The sequence below is a fragment of the Penicillium vulpinum genome (assembly GCF_028829585.1).
Source record: "Penicillium vulpinum strain IBT 29486 chromosome Unknown utg000003l_segment0_segment0, whole genome shotgun sequence".
Taxonomy (NCBI): domain Eukaryota; kingdom Fungi; phylum Ascomycota; class Eurotiomycetes; order Eurotiales; family Aspergillaceae; genus Penicillium; species Penicillium vulpinum.
In genome coordinates this window covers 2607919-2623910 of record NW_026643243.1, presented here as the reverse complement: position 1 = coordinate 2623910, position 15992 = coordinate 2607919, and the positions used below count along the sequence as shown (strand labels likewise).

At 45.4% G+C, this 15992-nt stretch overlaps 7 protein-coding genes across 7 annotated transcripts; 3 read left to right on the top strand and 4 right to left on the bottom strand.

The window, feature by feature from the left end:
• Nucleotides 1-516: 516 nt before the first annotated feature.
• On the top strand, nucleotides 517-1931 carry N7479_006106 (uncharacterized protein; the record flags this gene model as incomplete). The annotated part of the gene is made up of 6 exons (XM_057253802.1): nucleotides 517-690; nucleotides 766-1150; nucleotides 1217-1334; nucleotides 1394-1461; nucleotides 1528-1558; nucleotides 1613-1931. 6 exons carry the CDS (start codon nucleotides 517-519, stop codon nucleotides 1929-1931), a joined length of 1095 nt encoding a protein of 364 aa, XP_057107664.1.
• A 2081-nt stretch (nucleotides 1932-4012) lies between these two features.
• N7479_006105 (uncharacterized protein) lies at nucleotides 4013-4258 on the bottom strand (the record flags this gene model as incomplete). Its single annotated transcript, XM_057253801.1, has 1 exon — nucleotides 4013-4258. The coding sequence occupies one exon, from the start codon at nucleotides 4256-4258 to the stop codon at nucleotides 4013-4015; it is 246 nt and encodes an 81-aa protein (XP_057107663.1).
• A 1000-nt stretch (nucleotides 4259-5258) lies between these two features.
• N7479_006104 (uncharacterized protein) lies at nucleotides 5259-6398 on the bottom strand (the record flags this gene model as incomplete). Its single annotated transcript, XM_057253800.1, has 1 exon — nucleotides 5259-6398. The coding sequence occupies one exon, from the start codon at nucleotides 6396-6398 to the stop codon at nucleotides 5259-5261; it is 1140 nt and encodes a 379-aa protein (XP_057107662.1).
• A 1085-nt stretch (nucleotides 6399-7483) lies between these two features.
• On the bottom strand, nucleotides 7484-8892 carry N7479_006103 (uncharacterized protein; the record flags this gene model as incomplete). The annotated part of the gene is made up of 4 exons (XM_057253799.1): nucleotides 7484-8366; nucleotides 8430-8601; nucleotides 8658-8697; nucleotides 8749-8892. The coding sequence occupies 4 exons, from the start codon at nucleotides 8890-8892 to the stop codon at nucleotides 7484-7486; spliced, it is 1239 nt and encodes a 412-aa protein (XP_057107661.1).
• Nucleotides 8893-10026: 1134 nt separating this feature from the next.
• Nucleotides 10027-11053, top strand: N7479_006102 (uncharacterized protein; the record flags this gene model as incomplete). The annotated part of the gene is made up of 2 exons (XM_057253798.1): nucleotides 10027-10489; nucleotides 10668-11053. 2 exons carry the CDS (start codon nucleotides 10027-10029, stop codon nucleotides 11051-11053), a joined length of 849 nt encoding a protein of 282 aa, XP_057107660.1.
• A 641-nt stretch (nucleotides 11054-11694) lies between these two features.
• On the bottom strand, nucleotides 11695-12691 carry N7479_006101 (SDR family oxidoreductase; the record flags this gene model as incomplete). Its single annotated transcript, XM_057253797.1, has 3 exons — nucleotides 11695-11917; nucleotides 11978-12579; nucleotides 12644-12691. The coding sequence occupies 3 exons, from the start codon at nucleotides 12689-12691 to the stop codon at nucleotides 11695-11697; spliced, it is 873 nt and encodes a 290-aa protein (XP_057107659.1).
• Nucleotides 12692-12921: 230 nt separating this feature from the next.
• On the top strand, nucleotides 12922-15172 carry N7479_006100 (uncharacterized protein; the record flags this gene model as incomplete). The annotated part of the gene is made up of 10 exons (XM_057253796.1): nucleotides 12922-13047; nucleotides 13099-13212; nucleotides 13269-13306; nucleotides 13362-13416; nucleotides 13469-13567; nucleotides 13630-13850; nucleotides 13908-14593; nucleotides 14672-14891; nucleotides 14967-15057; nucleotides 15119-15172. The coding sequence occupies 10 exons, from the start codon at nucleotides 12922-12924 to the stop codon at nucleotides 15170-15172; spliced, it is 1704 nt and encodes a 567-aa protein (XP_057107658.1).
• Nucleotides 15173-15992: the final 820 nt, after the last annotated feature.

The following is a 15992-nucleotide window of genomic DNA, read 5'->3' as shown; positions in this document are numbered from 1 at the left end:
ATGTTTATTATATTGTTCGTTTGTTCCGTCTAATTTGGGGGCGAAAAAATGGAGCAAAATACAACTAAATCACTCTATTGGTAGACAATCAGACTATTCGAATAATTAGTACATGCGGGCCAACGATCTAGGACCGAAATTTACACAATCTACAGGGATCAGCGCACTAAAACTACTCGTGGTTACATCGGAGATAAACGGAAGCCTCACAGGAACGTAGAGGCACTGTTAGTGCACTCTCACTAATGTATTGTGCCCCATAATATACGCTAGAACAAACCAATAGAATATTTATATTGTAAGTTCTTATAAAGGAAAAGTGGACCTGTTTTCACATACAGTAGAACATCGAAAATAATCCCTGAATCTGACAATCTCCTTGTTTTTTTTCCCTTTTTTTTTCCTTTTTTGCCACTCAAAGGATCATTGGCTCCTTTACGGAGTAGATCTTATAAAGATCCTAGCTCCTTCGGTTGTCAATGGTGATTCAGATCTTGAGATAGACCACTGCCCGGTATGGCGGGTTCAATTACTGATGCGGCCCAAACGGGCAACAAAGGCCCTGAACTGATGGCGGTAATGTGGTCAATGACAACTCTTGCCACGTTACTTGTTATCGCGCGTCTATGCGTTCGCCAGCGAATGTTACGCAACTTTGGGTTCGATGATTGGTTGATTGGAGCATCTATGGTGAATATCCTATCTGCTTCGCCTTCCTCTAACATACTACTGGGCAAATATCTCTAACCTCTGCGAGTACTTCAGATCTTCGGTTTACTTTTCGTTGCGACTGCGACAGTCTCAGTGACATACGGATATGGAAAACACACGACCAATCTTGGAACTAGGGCCACCGAGCTCGCCCTCATGTGGAATATGATCTCGTTCATTTTCGGAATTATATCCTTTGCATTACCGAAACTCGCAGTAGCCGCACTACTCCACCGAATACTGAACCCAAATAAGATCCAACGCATAGTAGTGTGGGGTCTTGTCATTATGGTGTCTATCATTGCGCTCATCAATATCCTGATCTATGTTACCATGTGCGATCCACCACAGGCACTTTGGAAAACCTCGATGGTAGTGAGAGGAGAGGCAACCTGTAGGAATGTTTGGATTCTTGTAAACTACGCTACATTTAATGGAGGTGAGCGGTGTCTGATGGATCTCGTGATTGCCATGACAGTGACTGATTGACGCTATGCATAAATAGCTTTCTCCGCATTTGTCGACCTTTTCCTCGCAATTTATCCCGGGATGGTGCTGTACAAGCTTCAAATGTCATTGCGCAAGAAGATTGCATTGACTGCTGCGCTCGGTATGGGTTCAATGTATGCAAATCTGGCAGCCCATTCAAGAATTCCAAAGCTGACAATCCGGTCTACTCTAGTGCGGCTGCAGTTGCAATGGTCAAATGTGCTCAGATCAAGGGCCTGGCTGACCAAACAGATCCAACTTGTTAGTTTCGCTTTCTCGGTTCGCTCATGACCTGCTACCAAATGCTAACGCTATTCCATGAATTAGATGGCACTGTATCTCTTGTGCTCTGGACCAAGTAGGACTTTCTATCTTTTACACCTTGTGGTTATGATACTAACCAAAATTCCAGTGTCGAGGCCAATGTCGTTGTTATTGCTGCCTGTATACCAACATTACAACCAATGCTTGAACTTATTCTAAGAAAACTGAAACTCAGTTCGACGTCTAAGGCTCAGTCCAAGCCGTCAACTTATGCACAGTATAAGATATACGACAATCAATCCAGTTCTCGAGCTCACGTGTCGAAAAAAGAAAGGCCAACTCCATTGTCCAAAAAGGAGAGTCAGGAAAGCATCCTGAATGACATAGAGCAATACCAAATACGGCGCACAGATGAGGTTTATGTTGAATATGAGATGCAGCCACCGAAAGAAACATGTCTAAAATAAATGCCTTGTTACTGACTACCAAAAATTTACAACCCAAAATAATCAAATAATCTAGAAATCGGATGGAGAAAATCATGGTTTATTTAGCTATCAACTTACATGTGCCAACATTATATGCAATTTTCTCTGTATATTACCTACAAGAATAGTCGCCCGCTTATGCAGCCTTCTGATAGTCTTTTTGGTATTCCTTTTTGATACTCTCCTTAGGTACTTGTTTTTCATATATTATCCCCCTTCTTAGTATTGGGTATCTAGGAGGATAAGAAGAATTGACCTCAAATATAGAATAAGCAAGAGTGAAAAAGGTATAAAATGCGCAAACACAGACTATTCCATGTATAGCATGTGATGCCTAGTAAACTGCGAATACACTAATGGAACTTTGGAGCACCACTCACGCATATTTCTCGCTGATCAACCGCACACGACTATAAAAACCAGCTAATAATTGCATTATATGTCTATCGTTGAGCTACTACTACTAGCTAGCTTAAAGCGGCATATATTATATAGGCGGTACATATAGCTTTATCCACTAAATTCTAGACGTAATATCCCGAGAGTATAGGATCGTCTACGTTATAGGACTTTCTCGGTGTCATTATCAGTCAAGTTGTCATATATCCGTGATTGATTCATGACCCTCCAACGCTCATACAGCCAGCGTCCTATCACAACCGACTGGTCCTAGGTAAATTAGTATGCAAATTTGAATCCAGGTCGAGGAATGCCATACCCAGGTTTGAATTTAGTCGCTCGGAGAAGAGGAACCCTGGGCTCAGGGGTAGGGGTTGGTGGCGACTCCAAAGAGTGGAATTGACACGCTGTGGGTCGCGTCCAAAATATAATTTTCGAATAGCACTGGTCCGGCGATTCACTATGAACAGAATGGACATGTCCGAGGGATTCCCAGCATCCACAAACTTTGTAGTAGGACTGATACTCAACACACATCTATCTTTCATGTTAGTGATTTGTGGAACTATGCACCGATAAAACTAACCCTGGTGCTAATATGGAAAAAGGTTTAATCAAGATGAGCACAGTCTATTGGTGATTTGGATGCTTAAGGTTGAAGAGAAAGTAAGCAAAGAGAAGAGAAATAGTGTCTTTTATAATAGGACTAGACTTCTTATTCATCATCCATGCATTACTTTCCCCCCACCATAATCCTCGAGGTTCTATAAGTACTTGCTTTTCAAATGCAGCCATGTGCTCTTATCGAAGGTGGTTTGGCTTTCCAATTGGACAACAAGAACCAGGTACCCCGCTCCTATAGTGAGTTGTCCATGTCGACCGTCTACTTATAAGTTGGCTAGGACAGGTTTTCGATGGTAACAATCCTGTAATACATGTAATCGTTCTTTTGGCGACCCCTTGGTTAATCTTTGCGTTGTGATTTGTCTATACTCGAGAATCTACAGATATCCCAGGATATCATCTCATTTATTAACTGCGAGAACATACCCTACGTAGCTCTCTGATCAGACAGATAAACTTCACTAGTATTGGATATAGACTGTCAGTATAATATGACAGGAATCAAGAATTATTTTCCATGGTAGAGAAAACGGTAGCAGTGAAGGTTCTTTGATATGCAGACTATGGACAGATATAAAATTGTGTCGACCATGAAAAAATGAGAACGACAAGCAAAATCCAGGGAATTTGAGATTGAAGCTGTCCCCGGAAATTGTATTAGAGTCCATTAGAAATTTTGTAGGTATGATGAACGTTATATCTCACTGCTTCTTGATAGAAACGTTCATCTATACTCCTCGGTGCCCAAAGACTGCCTGGATACTATGGGAAACTTCCTGAACACATATGATTCTTCGAAATCTATTGCACTAATTTGACGCCCCTAGCAGCATCATAAACCATGGCAAGTTTCTCAAACCACTTGATACAGTTATCGACGAGGTTAAGAATACCATTGTTTTAGTGTTGGGACGCCTTCCTGGGGTGGAGTGATGATGAGCGTAAGGTTTTATGATGTTTATGGATAATTGGGGAAGAGCCTTATTACTGCATGTGGCAGTACTGATAATAAATCCTTTAATTCCTTCCGTGGCGTCCTAGTACCACTTTGCAAGCTTGGTCTCATCTGAGTCCAGTATCGTGCGATCCCACCCACCCTGCTCTGTGATATGTAGCATGGGTCGGAGCATAGCCATCTCTCGCTTGATCAACCGAGGTGCGTGACGATATTCAACCAACCCATGGGCAAAGCGGGCCTCCGGGGCGAGTTCAAAGTTCAGGGGAATTGAGCCAAATTCAGGGACCTGAAGCGGACCATGACCAGTGTTGCTGAGAGTCGCCATTCTAAGACACTTGTGTTCAAGTGCTTGGTTCTCTCCCACAGGAGAGGTCTGAAGAGAGTTAGGTGGTGGTGAAATAAGCCTCGGGCTTATATGACAAAAGGCAGTGAGTACATGGTGTGTTGTAGAAACTCGCAGCTACTTAATACACAAGCAGTCTGCGCTAATTTTCCCTCTTCTGAGTTTTATAGTTCTTACAAGTCATGGCCACCTTGTAGTGCCCTTCCTATCCAAATACCCTATATCTAATAAATATACAAAAACAAAAAAGAATAACATACAACAGTGAGGATTCGCTGGTGGTCACCCACCCAACTACTAACTCACCGGCGTGTGGCTTAAGTACGGCTGAGCGGACGGGAAGCCCTGTTTTCCACACCCTATGGTCGTATGTGCTTACAGTTCGACAGGGAAGAATCATATACCGTAAATAACTGGCAGAAATAGAGATATTTGGGTGTTGAAAAGAGCGGGTATAAACTAGGTAAGAAGCTAGTTAATTGCGTGATTTTATATTATATCCATGAATTTGGGAATTTTCTCATAGCTTCGTAATGCAGCAAATTACCTGAAAGCCCTAAACCTCTATTGTTTTTGCTGAATGGCTGAAAGTTGAATCTAGTAAATATATATATATACGCGCTCTGCTCTATAGCGGTATACGGCCGGCAGAAAGAAGCAAAGTGGAATTACGGGCGCCAGCCAATCAGCGGTCGCAAAAATGGAAGCAAAAGACAGATTTGATATGTAGTTGATATAGTATCTACTCGCTTTAGGAAGTTTAAAAGATTTTAATACAATAATAATCTAAGTCTTCGATTTCGTCAAAATGCAGGACTATATATTGGTTAGTTACTAAGAATGCTTAAATGCCTAGATATGTATCTACTAATAGTAGAGATTAAATTGAGTTAGTGGCGGTTAAAACATCAAGTTATAATTTTTTCGCAATTGACTACCTATTTACCATACCCGTCACGTTTTCAATTCTCGTCCCTTGTTTCTATCTAGCATCAAATGGCCACATCTTATCCGCCTTTGCTACTGTCATGTCTTCGCCACGAGCCTCGGCTTCTTTGGCAGTCTGTATCCATTCATCATATGCTGCGCGATGGGTAGTACTCGCAGCATCCCATGCATCATTCGGAATCCATCCATCAGAATTAGTATCAAGGGTGTTCCTTAGCCATGACTTGAGTGCTTGAACGGCCTCGAAATCTTCATAGTCTCGAGCATGCTGCTTCAATTCCTCTTCTGTGGGAGAATATGGACATGAGCCCTCTAGTCCCAGTTCTTGCCAGCTAGCCGAAAGCTCAATTAAATCTTGGCGGATAGCGGCAGCAGAGTCTCTCCATGTTGTATGGGTGTAGTGAAAGAGTCGGAAAAATGTCGGGTCAAGTAATCTTGCAGGACGGAGCTTAGGAATAAGTGCTGTCATGACCACATCATATGTCTGATGGCAGATGGATGCATCTTTCAGTTCTTGTTCTTTCTGTTTAGAGACTTCTGGATCATCTTGTTCATTATCGGATGGATCTTCCTCGGGAATGGCCGGGACTGCGGCAAAATCAGGTGTCTCATGAGCATATGTCAACGCGGGCTCGATACTTGTTGATTGCCAATCTATCAGGCCAGTAATCACGGTTGGGTCGTCGGGTGAGACGTAAATATTTCTCTTGTGGAAGTCTGGGTGAAGAAGTACTGGTGTAGCAGCATCTGCAATGCGTTTATCTTCGGCCAATTTTTTCATCACCTCTTGGGTGATTTTCAATAGACGGATATGGTCTTGAATTGACCCTTGATGGGGCAGAGACTCGCGACTACTTGCTGCTTTTGCTTCTTTGGGCAAACGAGAGAAACCGGTATCAATCAAGCCTCGACAATAGCTCGTGAGATCTCTCCAAGGTCCGCAATTGGGACTTGGACCACCATAATGTTCATTTACCCCAGGATTCCGGTTCCAAAAAACCGGACTGCAATGCGGTCCCACGCAAAAGCCCTGCTCAAAGGGAATCTTTGCGTCCGGGTGTAGAGGTGCATCTGCAAAGTATATACTGCCGTATGCTGGGAAGTCTAATGAGGCCATCTTTTTCATTATTAATGAAAGCGCTTTTGTGCACAGCATATGTTGCTCCATGTTCATTGTGGGCCACGCTTGATGCAGCGGAACACCCGCGACATGCTCCTGGATGATATATTCAGTTCCAGTTGGATTAGAAGAATCATCGTTCCAGTCAAGAATTTTCGGTATCGGAAGCGAGATCTTGGACTTTACAATACGAGACACAAGCGAGTTAGCATACCAGCTATACCCATGAGAAAACGGACATACTGCTAAGCCTTACAATAGGTCATCGTTGCAACTTCGGAGTTGGTCGTTAAGCTTGGTGGGCCAGAGATACTGGTAGGTATCCTTGCTACAACACACGGTCCATTGTCCATTGTTAACAGAAAGACTCGATTGAATCTACCTTCCTGTTTCTCGTATTTGACAACTTTAGTTGCTCCTGGGCATGCGCGAATGGCCTGCTCGCACAGTGCTGAGAAATCAAATATGACATGGCGAGAGCTTTGCTCGAGCTTGTCTCGATTAAGCCATCTCCCACCAGTGTGAGAATGCGGATTATCGTCTTTAAATTCAAAGTCAGCGACATGACGTTTTGTCGGACAGTGGAAGTGAGTTCAACGCTACTAACGAGTAGTCAGCTCTTGTTGATCTTCTCCTGGAGATGAGCTGTGGGGCCAGGGATGGGCCATGTCGGATAATCGTCGAGTGGAGTAATAATAGAGGCAGTGGTGAGTGATTGAAGGAACACCTAACCGTCGCCAGACTTGGAGCATATTCGATTGATCTTCTCTCAGAAAGTAGTAGTCAGCTACAGGTCTGAGATTGGAGGCTCTTCAAGTTACACCGCCTGTGAAACAGCTAATGACATTCTGCAGTGCACGGGGTCCGGATGACCCCTGTAAGAACACGCGTAAACAGTTGAGATATTTGTAAGGGCTAAAATCTGCCACTGGACTGGGTTGTAAAATCACATGTAAAATCCCATGTAAAGCTGCTGCGATATAGTAAATGGACAACGACAAAAGATATCAACATTTATCGACATCATCTTTGTAACTAACCAGTTGGTGTCTCAGGGGTTTGGTCACTCTCACCAACTGTACAATTTTTAATTTATCCCAAGGTTATCAATACAAACATACATAATTAGTTTACACCTTTCAAGGTCTGATCTGATCCGACACCTCCTGTTCATGTTCAAGGGTATACTCCATGGTAACCTGAATAGCCATAGGATCCTGCTGCCTAGAACTAGCCGCCACGCCCTGCTTTCCCTCAAGAATATACTCCTCGCTCCCTGTCTCGGAAATGCGACGACTCCTCCTATTTGTATTCAGCACACTATCCAGTTCAAATCCGCGACTCTTCCCAGACTGTGACGAAACGAACGTCTTCGTCTTTCCAGACTTCGACCCACCCCCATTGCACCCATCGTTGTTGTAGTAAGGGCTCTTGGAGTTTTTGCGGTTCGTCGATCCCAGCCAGCGCGTGTTGCGGAAGAGCGGTTTGATGCCGGGTAGGGAGGCGACGATGGCTGCGACGAAGCATTCGCGGTCTGCCCATCCGAGTGCTGTACCGAGGTCTGTGATTGATGAGAGTGAGTAGTGGGCGCGCAGAATTGTGCAGATCATAATGAAGATTCCTGAGGAGAACATCACTACCAGGATTATTTTTCGTTGGGTCGGGATTTGCAGTTTGGCGAGAATTGGGATTGGGATTAAAATTATGCAGACGTCGGACCTGTTTATCATGATGTTAGAATGAAGTTCTGGGATTCGGGACCTCCTGGGGACGACTTGCATTACGTTGAAGACAGCGATGACAATGTAAAGAGGTCCGCGAAGAGTGCAATTGTCTATCTCGGTTAGTTGGGGATTTTTAGGTGAATATGATTGTTCGGACTTGCCTCCTGCGTAGGGCTTGATCTGCCAATTTTGCTCAACTGGTCTGCAGATACAGATGTGTGCCAATAGGCAGGCAAACCAGGTAATGAGGCAGAATGTTGCAGCTGCTGTAACTAGGTGGCGGTGCCAGGTTCCTTGTCTGTGAGATTTTAGATTTGTTTAGTGCTCACATAGACTGTCGATCGGTGATACGTTGGCATACGTGAGTTTCCAGTAAAGGCAAAGAAGAACACCCTTCAGACACCAAATATAACAAATGTACCATATCCAGTTCATGAAAGCCAGCTTCGATCCGAGGATCATATCAGACATTTTGCTGTCTGGGACAAGCATGGCTGTTTGCTCGTCTAATCCGATGTTGTTGCCATACAGCCCTGTTTGCACATTAGCTCTATGTTGTAAGAGTTAATCATCATTCGTTGATATTTACCTAGGAGATAGATGATGGCAGTCTGCATGGTCCAAAATATCTATCACGACGTCAAAAAGAAATCCATACAGCCCGAACAAACTAAACATACCATGCCAGTAACAGCAAAAGCATCATCAAGCCGGAGCCCACGAAGACCGCCTATGTACAGTCGGGCATATAGTCGGACTGAGAGAAACACCATGCCAATTCCATATTCAGTGAAAGTCTCGATTGTCAAGGCATCGGTGGACATGATGGATATTCAAACTAGCGACAAGTTTTATTCGTGAAAAAAAAAGCAACCTTGGATGCCTTGAGAATAAGAGCTTCAAGACACACTATGGAGAAAGGATCTCCCGATATTAATATCAATCAAGCACCAGCAGCGGTACGATCAGCCTGGATCTATCACCTTCAGAGCCTTGCTACAAGAGGAACCTCGCTAAGTATCTTCGCCCCGATATAATTCGAGATCAGATCAAAGGTCTAGGAAATTCATTTGTTGCAGAGCGAGTCTCCACACCATTCATTTTACTAAATCGTGAGGAAATTGTAGCTGGCGCATAGTGATATTGATGAGCGATCGATATTTTTGTTGCTTATAACTCACTCCGACCTACTCCATACAATCGTGATTATTGATATATCCCATCAGTAGCATGTGTCATGGGCAACGGGGCACATTCCCGAAATGGATTTGACAGGAATCTATGCAGGGTTGGAAGTCTTTTCTGACGGCAAATACCCCTGTCTAAAACAAGTGTCCCAAATTTTCCCCACAGCATGTTCAGGTGTTTAGCAGCAATGCCAATGGGAAGGGGGCCTATTGCCCTGCGACAAAGGACTGATATGTGGAGTCTAAAGCGCTTTGGGCTCTCAACTGAAATCAGGTTATGCATTAGACACACGGATATTCTTTTGGATCTCTACTCTTAAATGCTGACTATAAAACTCAACAAAGCATTGAACAGCATATGTAACATCAGCTGTCAGACATGGAGAATCCGAGCCTTAGGTCTATGAGGTCTATGAAAAGGCGACTGTTTGCTACTCGAGAGGATATACCTGGCCGTTTCAGGATCCCGCAGATCGTCCGAACAGACAACAATATTGGGGATTATCAGTTCAAACAAGGAGTAGCCCAGCTGTGGAGATTTTGATGGCAAGGGCGACAATCATAATCTTACGCAGCTATCCGAAAAACCTACGAATGATATAATAGTTCCTCCAAGCGCTTGATTCACACTACATACTCAACGCAAACAGCATTAAAGTCCCTGGAAAATGGCCAAAGTCGCGTTAATTACAGGAGGAGGTGTGATAAGCCCCCGCATAAAACCCATGCATACAAAAAGAAGCTCAAACAAACCAATTCACAGCCAGTGGAATGGGCCTGGCCGTAGCCAACACCCTATCCTTACGCAAAGACTGGGAAATCCACATCCTCGACATCAACTCAGAGCGTGGAGCCCATACGGCAAAAGATCTACCTCGGACGACATACCATCACGCCAATGTGACAAAATACAGCGACCTTGCAGCCGCGTTCCAGAGCATGTTCCAGCAGCATGGCAAGCTGGACTTCGTATTTGCGAATGCAGGTGTCATCGAGCGCACCAATTTCTACTCCACACTACAAGCAGAGAACGGCAGGGATGTCTGCCCGCCGCCGGAGCCGGACCTACTCTCGATCGACGCTGATCTGAAGGGCGTCATATTCACGGCTTACCTGGCCCAGCATTATTTCCGTCACTCGCCTCGCAGGGGCCAAGGCTCGAGCTTGGTTATGACTGCTAGCTGTGGTGGGTTGTATCCTTCTTTCTATTCGCCGCTCTACTCTGCGGCCAAATGTGAGTCCCCACCCCTTTGTCCATCATACAATATCCCCTATCTACCTCCCCACGTACTATTGTACTATCATATGATATTGATGTGATCTATCGATAATGATCGCATACCGCATACCACATATCAACTAAATTTTTTAATTTTGGTCTTGATTAAACGACCAATACTAACACTGCCCAGTCGGCGTAATAGGGTTCATGCGTTCAATATCGCAACACTTTCGCGCAAGCGGGATCCGCGTCAACGCCATCTGCCCAGGAATCGTGCGCACCAATCTTGTCGACTCGACGGGGTGGGGCAGTTTCCCGCCTAACCGTTTTATCGATGTGGAAAGGATTGCCCAAATTGTCCTCCAGCTTGTGGACGGGGGCGAGCCCGTGGGCCGGGGGCTGACTGATACACCTGGAAAGCACTTGCCCCTGGAGGAACTGTACGGAGTTGCGGTGGAGATTTCAGATCGCGGTTTTTACTTCCGGGATCAGCATGCTTTTTGTGATGAGGGTATGCGCGAGGTTATGGAGGCGACGGTAGTCGAGAATCAGGTGGGTGCTGTTCTTAATAGTTAGATGATGGGATTGGGGTTACTTTGAGGTACAATTGGTTAGCCTTATTTTTTGGGATTTTTTGGTCTCTGCGATAGTTAATGATCTTCGTCGTTACCTTTGAGGTTACATGGTAAGGACAAATTTCGGTCAAATACCGACTGTCAGTGGGTACAAACAGTCGAACCTAAAACTTGAGCCTATATATATGACACTGACGAGCCGTCTGGTACCAGCACCACTTCGTTGTGAAGTCACTAGCTCATCACCGTTGCACGGGGGCCAAGTCATGAGCAGAGCGTTAACGCGGGAAAGACACGGGCCAATATCGAGGGTAGTGGAGTTCAATACATAAGGCTCGAGGCATGAGCGGTAACGCAAGAAACAAGAAACAAAATAAACCATATGACAGATGATAGATCACATTTTGCGCCGTTTCAGACCCACGCGGAAGAGAACAACCCTGTTGCCGCGAGGAAGACAAATGAGGCAGCAGAAACAGCGCTACTATTGGCTCGCTTGAGATTATTTGACACGCAAGGTTATGAGTTCGAGGGGGAAGATCGCCGCAGGCTGTGCTAGTAGTGGAGCCTAGCTGTACTTTTTTATGACGCTAGCCAGTTAGGGCAATGGTAGTGTCGGGTTGTAGTTAACTCCCCCGATGCTCACGGGATGGCGTCCGGCAGCTCGGAATCTTCGCCATGCATGATGCGGAACAGGGGCTCCCAGACTGTGACAGCCCGCTTTGTGATATGACCATTTCCAGGTTTGGGCATCTGGTAGTAGATCAGCTTGTCAGCTGAGCACTCTAATAGCTCACCTGCCATGCCCGTCGAGTCTTCTAAAAAGGTTTCATAGCCTTTGAGAATGGTATGCACAGGAGTGAGACTAAATGCAAAGCGATGTTAGCACTCTGCAATGCTGCGCAAAGGCGGAACAAAATCTCACCATTCAGGAGTGACAGCAGCAATCATCTCGGGCGGTACAATAGGCGTGCTCACAATCCCCGGCATGACACAATTGATCAAGATATTCTCCTTTTGCTTCAGCAACGGAGCAACGCCCCGTACGAAGTGGTTCACTGCAGCCTTGGAGCCACAGTATACAGGATATGACTCGTGGGGGAAGATCGCGCCAATACTACCTGTAACGACTATGCGACCACCAGGCTGCGGATTATGGCGCATGAAATGAATTGCCAGCTGTGTACCATACACAATACCCTTGTAGTTGATATCTACCACGGACATATCTGGTGCCGGCGGGATGTTGTCGACGCTGTTGTTCTTCGAGTCGTAGATGTAGATGGAAGAAGTATCGACAATGCCAGCATTGGCGCATAATACATCAATCCGTCCCCAGAGCTCCTGTACTTTTCTGAATACACTAGCATACTCTCCGTAGTTGGAGACATCTGCGGCAAAGAAGTGCGCTCTGTCGTGCGGCAGATCTTTCAGGAGGGCTTCGCCGGCCGAATGGCGCCGACCTACGCAAGCGACCTTCCATCCTTTTGCGCAGAGATTCTTGGCAAGGTCAATCCCCATGCCAGACTGTAAAGGAACTTTAGTCAGTGACTGATAGCGAGCCCTGCGTACTCCGTTTCATTGTACTGACAGTGGCCCCTGCGACAATAGCAACCCGACTTTCAATTTGTGAGCCCATCATATGGGAGAAGATGGTTTTGGTAGTCAATGGAGAAAGAATCACTTTGAGAAAAACAAAAGACTCCATTCTCGGGAGTTACTCATATTGTAGTGGATGTTAGCGCGAGACGATCCTAAGCCCCTCTCTTCGTATGATTAAACTATAGTGGTCACCCGTTAGGAATTATTGTTAAACTTGTTTCTCTTTTTATTTTCCTTCTTCCATCCATTGCAGTATTGCATCGGAGCATGGCTGTGGATACAGAAAAGAATACGGTGCATGCTGGTTCTCCAACGGAGACACCAAGATCGCCTTCTGTTGCCAATGAATCAATTGAGCCGGTTGTCACTTTGAAGACATGGATTGTCTCTTCGGTAAGTAATATGACAAATTGATTATTATGTGCATGCTAATCGTATATATAGATTCTTTCTATTGGTTATGGCCTCTCTTTCTGGCCTGTCCCCGTTGTGTCGGCAATTGGCAACATGATCTCTGCTGATATGGGCGATCCCACTGGATATATTTGGTTCGTTCCAGTGTGTGAATTGTATTCAAAATATTCCACTGGACAAAAGATCTAATTCAATTATAGGCTTGGACAATATCAATCACCTGCGCTTTCTTGATCTTGTCTGTGTCTGAAATACCGATATCCTCCCAATCCAAAGCTCATTGAATTTCACAGTGGCCCAAACACCGATCTTTTAGGTCGACGCTGGTTCTTGGTTCTAGGTAATTTGGTAAATTTGATCGCTACAGCAATATTAGATGGTGCTTTTAACATTCCTCTAGGTATGCTTCATCGGTCATATTGTGGTAGCATCAGCCAAGAGCACCAACCAAGTCATTGCCGGACTCGTTATATCCGGTTTTGGCGGTGCAAACTGTCAGGTATGAACCTCCGATCTATACCCATCTCTTTTTCAGCGTTTCAGCTAAAAGATCATTCATAGATGGCTGCATTCGCCCTACCTGAACTCCTCCCCAATAAATGGCGACACATCGGAGTCGTGATCGCAGATTTCACAGTCTACATAGCCGTCATTGTCGCACCAGTGACAGCCCGCTATGGCTACGAGCTCGGAACTTGGGCCTGGAACTTCTGGGGCGTGGCTATCTTCCAAGGTCTATCATTCTCCGGCCTGTTATTCCTCTACCACCCTCCCAGGCACCCGTAAGTCCGCCTCCAAGCCTTGTTCAGTGAAACCAAACAAGCTAACAGAAACCCCAGACTCGGCATCCCATACAAAGAAGCTTTCAAGTCCCTAGACTATCTCGGCGCCTTTCTATTCATTGGTGGCGCAGTCCCCTTCCTAATTGGCATTGTATGGGCGGGCGTGTACGACTCAAACGATGTGCACGTCGTGGCCCCGCTAGTCGTCGGCGCGGCTGTGCTCGTCTGCTTCGCGCTGTGGGAGTCCTTCGGCAATCTGAAATACCCGCTGACACCCGCGTATGTCTTCGCCAGCTCGTGGGGCCGCGACTTCACAGCGCCCGTCATTGCGCTGGGCGTCGTCAATATGTTCTATTACTCGTCTAGCATTCTGTGGCCGCAGATGATAACGGTGTTCTATACAAACGGCGGTGCAGACTGGAAGTACTCTGTTATTCTGTCGTTGCCGCAAGGCTTTGCTATCTTCTTCGGTGCTATACTTCTCACATGCTTTGGTAGTACGTTGCGACATTGGCACTGGCAACTTACCGGGTCTGTGTTTGTTATGGTTGTTTTTGGCTCATTGCTTGGGATTGTTACGCCGACTAATAAGGGGACTATGATTGCTTTTATCTTCCTCTCTCAGGCTGGGTTTGGGTGGGCTCTGTATTTGAGTATTGCTATTACACAGATGGGTGTTGAGCATAAGAATCTCGGGGTTAGTGGTGGGATCTCGGGGTGCATTCGCTTTGCTGCTGGAGCTGGTATGTTTTTTTTGTATTGCCCAATTTTGCTCGTCATACCGATCCATCATCTTGAACCATACTAACTCTTATCTTTAGTTGCGACTTCAATTTACCAAACAGTCTACAGTAACTCGTTAGCGAAATATACAGCTATATATGTCCCCTCCGCTGCCATCTCCGCGGGACTTCCGGAGTCCAAGATCGCAGAGCTAATGAGGGTGGTGTCTCAAGGGCCCGCTGCAATGATATCATATAGTCCTGCCGTAGTTGCGGCAGCAGAGGCGGCTCTCAGTCAAGCCTACTGCAAAGCAATCTTGTAAGCACACAGCTCTCGTCCACGCTCTCCGAATGGAACAAGGAGGAAGAAGCGATTTCTAACAATATCTTCTAGTGTGGTGGCGATGGTATCCATGGCCTTCGGCATCTTGGGTCTTGCCGCTTGTCTGTGCTGCAAGGATGTCGCTTCAAAGATGACCAACAAGGTTTGTAACATCTTTTTGATCTAGGAATCTTATCATGAGACTAATGGGCCTTTCTCTTTAGATCGAGGTGTACCTTGAGAACACAGATTTCTCGGACCGAAACAAGTATCACTAGATCAAACTGGTCAGTGATTAACTCTGAAATAAGTTGCTCTTTAGCAAAACAAGTCAGATACTCTTGTGTAATCACTGTATCTCTAGGTTGAGTTTACTACCTCTGGATTATAATAAGACGTTGCAATACATCCAGTTCTAGCCCAGACTTCAGGGCAATAAGGCCGCTTAACATTACAACACCTAAAAGCTTAATTTAACAGCAGACCTTTGCTTGCCCTTCTTGCTTCTTTGCGCTGCCTTCGAATTCAATCATCTCTCTGGCACTAGGGTCTCTTTTGATACACATGCCACTGCGATGACAATTGTACGTTCAGACTGTTTTTAAAAATCATCTCATCTTCTTGGTGCAAAGAAATTCGGTTACATTGATTACTACTGCTAGACAATAGATATCTGGCTAAGACATACATCCATAGCATAACATTCATCTTCGTGTATCCATCCAGTCTGGTTGATTCTCTTTCTCCGAGCAATTTAACCCCATCACCCCTAGATCGAATAGTGTACGATCTTCACAAGAGGGCAGCAAAGCGGTGATGTCTTTCGCCATGGTACATGATTGGCGACCATATCGGGATTCAGGATTCTGTATGCAGGGATGAGGAACATCGAGTTCTCCGCCCAGCTCAACTCGCCAGTCAGGATGGGAAAGTGATAAAAAGAAGGATCCCGGGCAGCAACAGGGGTGCATCCATTTCAATGGCATTCGTGAAGGGGTAGGTTCCATTAGCGAGAACGGATTCCTGGTCATACTCATACGGCATTGCATACTCGCGCTTGTGTGCGACGTATACCATAGATAAGCTCATTGGGTTGAA